This window comes from Neopelma chrysocephalum, unplaced genomic scaffold (genome assembly GCF_003984885.1).
Source record: "Neopelma chrysocephalum unplaced genomic scaffold, ASM398488v2 Primary Assembly neopelma1_117, whole genome shotgun sequence".
NCBI classification, from domain to species: domain Eukaryota; kingdom Metazoa; phylum Chordata; class Aves; order Passeriformes; family Pipridae; genus Neopelma; species Neopelma chrysocephalum.
Window position 1 is genome coordinate 1,240,426 of NW_020897779.1, and position 8,013 is coordinate 1,248,438.

At 52.1% G+C, this 8,013-nt stretch overlaps 1 protein-coding gene across 1 annotated transcript in view; it reads right to left on the bottom strand.

Annotated features, from left to right (window-relative positions):
- LOC113974147 (transmembrane protein 121-like) overlaps positions 1-2,532 on the bottom strand; it is an 8,795-nt gene extending 6,263 nt beyond the window's left edge. Inside the window, exon 1 of the mRNA XM_027697023.1 lies at positions 902-2,532. Coding sequence (XP_027552824.1) covers positions 902-930 — 29 coding nt within the window. The 5' untranslated portion in view covers positions 931-2,532. The remainder of the gene's footprint in view (positions 1-901) is intronic.
- Between the last annotated feature and the right edge of the window lie 5,481 nt (positions 2,533-8,013).

The window sequence follows — 8,013 nt, forward strand, 5'->3', positions numbered from 1 at the left end:
CGGCCCCGGGCCCGGCGCGGCATCGCCCGGCGCGGCCCGGCGGCGGTGGCTCTGCGGCGACGGCGCTTGGCCCCTCCCGGTGGGCGGCGGGCGGGGACTGCGGCGGCCCCCGCCTCACCGGCGGGCCCGGCACCGCCCGCCGCTCCTCCTGCTCCGCTTCCTCTCTGCCCGCCGCCCCCGGGGCCCCTCGGCGGGGCTCCCTCCCGCTCCCCTGCCGTCCCTATCAGCTCTCGCCCTGGGGCCACGTCCTGCACCCCCGCTCTCCTCCAGCCAACCTCCTACCCCACGGCCTCCTCCTGCCCCTCCGCCCTGCCCCGGCCTGACACAGATCCCTCACCGCCGCAGCCCAGCAGTGGTCCCAGGAAAACCTGTGGCGCGCAGGGAAGCCTGGGCTGACAAGGGTCCTGCCTGCCCTCCAGGAGGGACTGGGGCCGGGACCCCTCCTTGCTGGGGCCTCACTAGTGGAGAAGGCAGGGGAACGCATGCACCTCTGTGACCTGGCACCCAGCCGTGCTGGTCTGCAGGGTCCTGGGAGCTCCAGCTCCTCAGGAATCTGGTACAGCTGGGCTTGGCACAGCCAGGGGCTTGTGTGCAGATAAACCAAGCCAGGGAAGGCAAAAGGTTTCCCTTACCTTGGTGGATATACTTCTCTGGAAATGCTCTTCTATCAGCCTAAGCAGCTTATTGCATTTAACTCTGAACTTGCTTCTAAGTGATTTAGGTCTTAGCTACACAGGGAAGGTTTAGCAGTGTATTTCTGGCTTTAAAGTGCTCATTGTAAATATATGTATTTTTGGAAAATGGGGAGGCTCTTGATCTCTGGAGATGGGCTAAGAGCAAAACCAGATATAGACCTGAGACCAAGTGCAAGTGACAGAGTGCCAGGGGAAATGCAGCCCACCTTGCATCAGTTCCTGACAGGGTAGCCATAAATCCTTGTTGTATCTGATGCCCTGGGGCATCTCAAGTGGCACCAAGAACATATGAATCCCATCTGCAGTGTCCATGGCAAATGGAGACATTGGACCAGCATCCAGGCTTAGCTCATGTGTCCCATGGTGAGTGTGGACTAGTTGATGCAGGCAGGTGGAGGGCCTCTGTGAAGGGAGCAGAGCTCTGCATTACAGAGGTGCAACAAGGTAAAGAGTTTGGCTGTGGGATCATTCTCCTAGCCCCAGAATAAACAGCAATCCCCAGAAGGGCTGAAAGAGCAGGAAAACAAAGCAGCCTAAACAACCTGCCTCCAAAAATGAAACCTTGCAACTCAACCTCAGTGGAGAGCTCTGCGAGGCACAAGAGGGCAAGCCGACACAGAAAAAAAACTAGTTTTTTTCTACTGGATGCAGAAGCACCAGCTCTCACTTACTATCAGAGCAATCCCTTGCAGGCTGCAAGGGGTTTCTGTCCATGGAGGTGCCCAGGGAGTGGGACACCACAGAGGTACCTATGTGACAGAGGTAGGACAGAGGTGCTGGAGGTCACTACCAAGCAGTGGGGCTAAAGATAAGATGATTCATCTGTGAGCTGGAATCATAAAACCCCTGAGTCTTCACTAGACACTAGGACGGGAGGTGACAACATTTGCGTGGGAAGCAGTGAAGAACTGCTTTAACGAAGCACATAAAAATAAGGAGCCAGAGCAAGAGCAGATACTTGTGCTTCTCTAAAACATGCTGCTGGAACCAGGGTGCCATAGTTCATATGTGGAAGCAGCTGTATCAGAGACAAAACTGAAGGAAACCAAAGAGGGTACACCAGGGTTCCCAGGCACATAGCTGCTCCCTGGCTGCTGCTGGCTTCAGACCTGGGTGAAAAAGCATCTTCAGCTTAGCCCTGTGCTGCCTGTGACACCTGCACCCCACTGTTGTCACTGAAGAGTCCCTCTAGGGCAGTGACAGCAATGCACTCTAAGGCTGATGGGAGAGAGCCAGAGAAATCCATCAGAAATTCAACCTTCAGTCTGGTTAACATCCTCAAAGGGGAACTGCAGGAAGCAGAGGAAGTTTGTCAGCAAGGAATAGCAAGCAATGACTGCAATGGGGAAAGGCTGGCAGCGACCTGGGGACCATGGTGAGAGCTTCAACTGCTCCAAAAGAGGCTTGTGGCCCCCAGAATCTGGCCACAGAGTTCAAGAGATGGCTGGAACTGGTGGGCATCCTTTAGGAAAGCAATTTAAAAAACCTCGTAACAAATGGGGAACAGCTTGTGAGTAAGCTGAGTAAGCTGATCACAGGGTGCTAAGAGGTGTCTTAACATTACAAAAAAAGGCTAATGTGACCGAGATGTTGGAAGGTGACATCAGAGTGGAGAAGAAAGAAATTGGGCATGACAAGTAGGAAAAGAAAGAAATTAATATAGAGTCAATTCAGGGAACTATTTGTCAAAAGTACAGAATGGAGGGAATAGAGCAATGGGGTGCAAGCTGGGCCTCTGAAAAAAAGGTGTCTATTGGAAAACCTTGATTTCAAACACAGCTACATGCAGCATCACACACCTTGATGGTACAGAGAGTGGGTGTTGCTACTTCTGCTGCAAGCAACTCAGAGGAAGAGAGAAAGGACTATCATGGAAAAACAGCAAGTTAAGGGACACTTAGGGTTCACCTGGATGTACCTAGAGGGGAACACTGTAGCTAGTAACACATGCAATCATGGCAGCCTGGGCTCATAAGGATTTTGAAAATTGAGGCTTTTAGCATTAAACCTGGAGCACAAAAATCCTGCAGCCACCCCAGCCCTTCACAAGGTGAAGTACCCAAGTGGCAGAGCAGGGACCAGCAGCCCAAGCACTGATGATGTGGCACTGTCCCAGGGCCTGGAGGCTGCGCTGGATGTGGGGCCAGCCTGGGAATGGCCGTGTGGGCCACCGCCACCGGGGGCCAGTGCAGATCTACGCAGCCTGCTCAGGATAAAGACACACTGCTGGCTTGTTGGCATGGAGGGCAGCGTGTGACCAGCAGCATCTGCCTGTTCCATCCAGGCTGCGGGGCCAGAGCCCTCCCCAAATATCCTCCATACACCCTCCAGCCCCAGCCATATGTCATAGGTTTACTTGTTCTAAAAAAAACAAGTGGGAATTTTTTTTTCCTTTCCCCTGCATCATTATGAAAGAGGTATGTTGAACCAGGGAGTGGGAGGGTGATTTTTTTGGCTAGGGTGATTGACACACACAAAAGAACTGGCCGCAGCCTGCATTCCAGACTGATGGCCCTCAGAAGACTGGGGGGGGGGGGGGTTGAGTTTTTTTCCTCTCCTCGGGAAACGGCAGGCACTCCACTTTTGCCCTGACTCCGAGTTTGTTTTGTTTTAGGCCAGGTCATCTGGCTGCTTCTGGCCACGGTTTGCCTCTGTTCTCCTATGCCCTGTTCTGCCCCCAGCCCAGACTTGCTCAAATTTCATCGGAGAGGCTTGGCCCTTCTGTGAAGGAACCTTTGGGGGAGGAGGTCACCCCTTCCCTCCTCTGCTCCCGTGCTTGTGCCCGTCGATGAGGAGGGGGGAATCCCAGCCAGAGCCAGCCACCGACACTGTGAGTCTGTGGGAAGAGCCCTTTTTTTTTCCCCTTTTCCCCTTCCCCTCCTCGGTGTGGAGGAATCTCCATTTCGGCTCCTCCCGCGCTCCGGGGCCCTCACGCGGTGACCGCCAGAGCCCAACAGCGCCCCCTGCCGGCCGTGGTTAGAATTGCACCAAAAGGCGGAAAGTACTGAACTGGATTTTTCTTGAAGAGGGATTTTGGGTACAGGATTAGTGTTTAGTTGTTTTTGTGTTCTTTTGTTGTTCTGCCAATGCACACATATCCTTTAATAATGGGCTGTTATCTTTTCTTTCTCCATACTCCCTCAATTGCAGCCTCTTAATTCCGGATTTACAATTGCTTAGAGGGAGGAGCTTGGTCTTCCTCATAACTCATCCTCCTTAGCAGAACACTTCAGTCTCAGTCTAAACTGAGACACCGTAGCACCCCCAGCACCACGGGGTGAGCCCCTCTCAGCCCCACATTGCCCAGGGCACAGCAGAACGAGCCTGCACTGGGCCTGGTGCCTGAGAACGGCACAACTTTCCTACCTCTCTGGGCTGGGGCTGCTGGCAGCAGGTGTCTGCAGGTTGTGGCGATGAGAGAGAAAACATGGCTTTGAGCACAAAAGGTGCTATTATAGCTAAAACCATGACAGCTTGAGAGCAATGTCTGTACTGAACAGAAATGCTCTACTCCAGAGCAGCTGCTGTGTCTCGCTGCACCTCAGCCTTGTTCAGGGGCAAAGACAACATGTGGCTCTTCCAGGAACAGTGTGGTTGAGAAAAGTGATGGCTCGAAGGGATCAGGTGTCCTCTAAAGGCTTGACCAACACATAGAAGCACACTGTGGCACCTTGTCTGCCCAGAGCAAAGGTACTGGCTGCTATGATGTCTCTAAACAGTGTTGAAGTGCTAGGCATGCTCATGGGCATAGTCCATTTGGACAGCAGTGACACACAAAAAACCAAGTAAAATGGCTTTTCTGGAGGCAGATTTCAAACTGGTTACCCGGACGTTAAAGAACAAGGGTTTCTTGTGTACTTTCCCTGATGTGCTCAAGGATCATATCCACAATGAAGCAAACAGCTGGTGGCTGGCACACAGAAAGGTCTCAGTGTAAGAGGAGATGGGGACACAGTTGAATGTGATGGCAACTCTACTGATCTCTGTTTAAGCTGAAAGACAACCAGGCTCTGGTATGACAAACACTGAAAATTCTGACCCCAAAGGCAGGGAAAAGCCACCATGTGTGGAAGAGCACAGTTGTGGGTAGCTCATGCTGTAGGCACAAAAGCCAATATAACATGAAGGCAGGAAAAAATGAAGAGTGCGCTGTGTAGCCAAGCCCCCAGATAAACAAGGCAAATTGAAACAGCCTGAGAACAAATGCATAAATTCATCTGTAGAAAAACCAGAAGGCCAAAATAAACAAATAAGCTGCACTAAGGCAAGAAATTAAGGGAACAGGCTGCAGGGAGAGAGATAGAGAAATCCACCTGAATCCCGCTGAACATCCCTCCAAGGGAAATGCAGCTAAAGAAGGAATCTCATCAGCCTGAAATTGCAAGTGGTTACTGCAATGGGCAAAGGCCATTTGTGACCTGGGGACCATGCCCAGAGCTTCAGCAGCTCTGAAAAAGTGTCACAGATTGTAAAGCATGGCACAGCCACAGGGCAGAGCAGAGGTGGCTGGAAATGATGGGCATCCTTCAGGAAGGCAGGGGAGAAGTGGTCCAGGGGAGCAGCAGGACTGCCAGCCCTTGGGAGCTGCCTGGAAGGCTGTGTTCAAGGGCCATCACTTCAGCAGGCTGCCCTGGGCTGAGTAGAGAGGTGCCTCTGGTCTCCTGGATGTGAGAGTGTGTCTCAGTTTAATGAGACTGAAGTGTTTTGCTAGGGAAGATGAGTTATGAGGAAGACCAAGCTCCTCCCTCTAAGCAATTGTAAATCCGGAATTAAGAGGCTGCAATTGAGGGAGTATGGAGAAAGAAAAGATAACAGCCCTTTATGAAAGGATATATGTGTACTGGCAGAACAACAAAAGAACACAAAAACAACTAAACACTAATCCTGTACGTGAAGTTCCCTCCAAAAAAATCCAGTTCAGTACTTTCCGCCTTTTGGTGCAATTCTAACCACGGCCGGCAGGGGGCGCTGTTGGGCTCTGGTGGTCACCGCGTGAGGGCCCCGGAGCGCAGGAGGAGCCGAAATGGAGATTCCCCCACACCAAGGAGGGGAAGGGGAAAAGGGGATAAAAAGAAAGGGCTCTTCCCACAGACTCACAGTGTCAGCGGCTGGCTTCGGCCGGGACTCCCCCAAAGATTCTTTCGCAGAAGGGCCAAGGCCCTTCCAATGAAATCAAGTCCGGGCTGGGGGCAGAACAGGGCGCAGAAGAACGGAGGCTAACCGGGGCCAGAAGCAGCCAGATGACCCCACTGAAAAACAAAACGAACCCTGGAATGCCTCCACACACACAGTCTCCCTGACTCAGGGCAAAAGTCTAGTGACCTGCGTTTCCGTTTCCGAGGAGAAAAAAAAACCTCATCACCTCCCCCTCCCCAGTCTTCTGAGGGCTATCAACCTGGAATGTGGCCAGTTCTTTTGTGTGTGTGAATCACCCTAGCCAAACCACCCTCCCCCGTTCAACATCTTTCTTTCACAATGATGCAGGGGAAAGAAAAATTCCCTGCTTGGTTTTTTAGAACAAGTAAACCTATGACAGAGTGCATCCCTGAAGACCTGGAGCACTCAATGTTATTAAAGTACCACACAAATAGTCAGGAATGGTGACTCAGACTGAAAAGAAAAGGATGAAAGCAAACAGTTGGGGAGGGACTGCAGTGGGTTTTCTAGGGATGAATCAAGCCCCCAGACCTAGGAGGGTTCTCTGGAGTAGTCAGCTCCTTTTGGGGAAAGGCCATGGTGATACCCATTTGAGTCAGCTGAGGTCAAACTAGATGGGTGAATATGCTGAGATAAGGCCATGACCATCGTGTGACTCTCCTGCTGCAAAACCAAAGTTCTCACAGTCATTGGCAGAATGCTATGGAAACGCAGCTCATCCTTGATCCAGTTAGACTTCCACAAAGGCCTCTGCTAAGATCTCTTAGCAAATGTTCTTAGAGAACCACGGCTGCCAAGGATAAAAGCAAGGGTCCTCTTGTACATTAATGACTCGCTTAAAGGAAAGAAAATGCACCGAAGCAGCAATCAAGCTGTTTTGTGAGCAAGTCAGGAGGTCTGACAAACGGCTGGGATCTGTGCCATTCATCAAATGCAGAAATGGGCTAGGAAGGTGGGCAGGGAACAAGAACTAGACATCAGTATTCAGGGAAGTGCCCCTGAAATATTTACTGAGAACATTTTGAAAACATCAGTGCTGTACTCAAGATTCACAGTAGAAACCATGGATGTCTTAGGCTGCTTTGCAAGTTTGTGCTGCTGTCACTTCTCAAATTCTAATTCCCCCACTGGCATGAGCCACATTTTACAGTCTGCCAGGAATAACTGCATCCACGGAAAACTCTGTCACTGCTAGGTGAATTGAGCAGCATAGGTCCCTGCAGAAACTGTTGGCTTCTCTTTTTTTTTCTGTTTTTAACATTATTGACTTGGTCATTTCTTTCAGATAAGTTTTCAATGAGGAGCACTGCAGCTCTTGGTTCATCTCTGCCTCCTATCAGGAGCCCTCAACCAGCACCACCCTCCTCTGATGATTTGATTTCTGATTACTCTAACTTTCTGATGTTCCTTTCCAATTTTTTTGAGAGGCAGAGCCATTTCAGACAGATCATCTTCTGAGGCCCTGCTAGAGGTCCAGGAGGGGAACCTTCATGCTTTCTGCCAGAACAGAACCACAGCAATGCACTTGCCCAGCTGCTGTATCAGAGGCTTGCCCTCAGCTCTGTCCCTGCAAACCGTGCTGGCCCTAAGGATGCTCTGCCCTGCAGCTGTGCCACGCTCTACAATCTGTGATGCTTTCTCAGAGTTGTTGAAGCTCTGGGCATGGTCCCCAAAGCACAAATGGCCTTTGCTCATCACAGCCGTCACTTGCAGTTTCTGGCTGACGAGGTTCCTCCTTTAGCTGCGTTTTCCCTGGAGAGATGTTCATTGTGATTGAAGTGGATTTCGGTCTCTCCCTGCAGCCGGTTCCCTTAGAGTTCCCAGGGGTTTCGAGGAAACAATCAGTTGTAGCTCTCGGTTTCCTTTCAGCTTCAACCTACAATGCACGCGGGTCTATCTGCCCTGTTCCTCCTCAGGTCCGCCCTCTGGCTGCTTACCCCGCGGACGGCACCCCTTCCCCGCGGACGGCACCCCTTCCCCGCGGCAGCCCACGGGCTCGCCATCGCTCCGGGGATCTCCAGCGGGACGTCCCTGCCACCACCCCCGGCACAGCAGCTCGTGCACGGCCGAGGGGATCGCCCGCCCCCGGCCAGGGGACGGACGAGGGCACGGACGGATGGATGGATGGATGGATGGATGGATGGATGGATGGATGGATGGA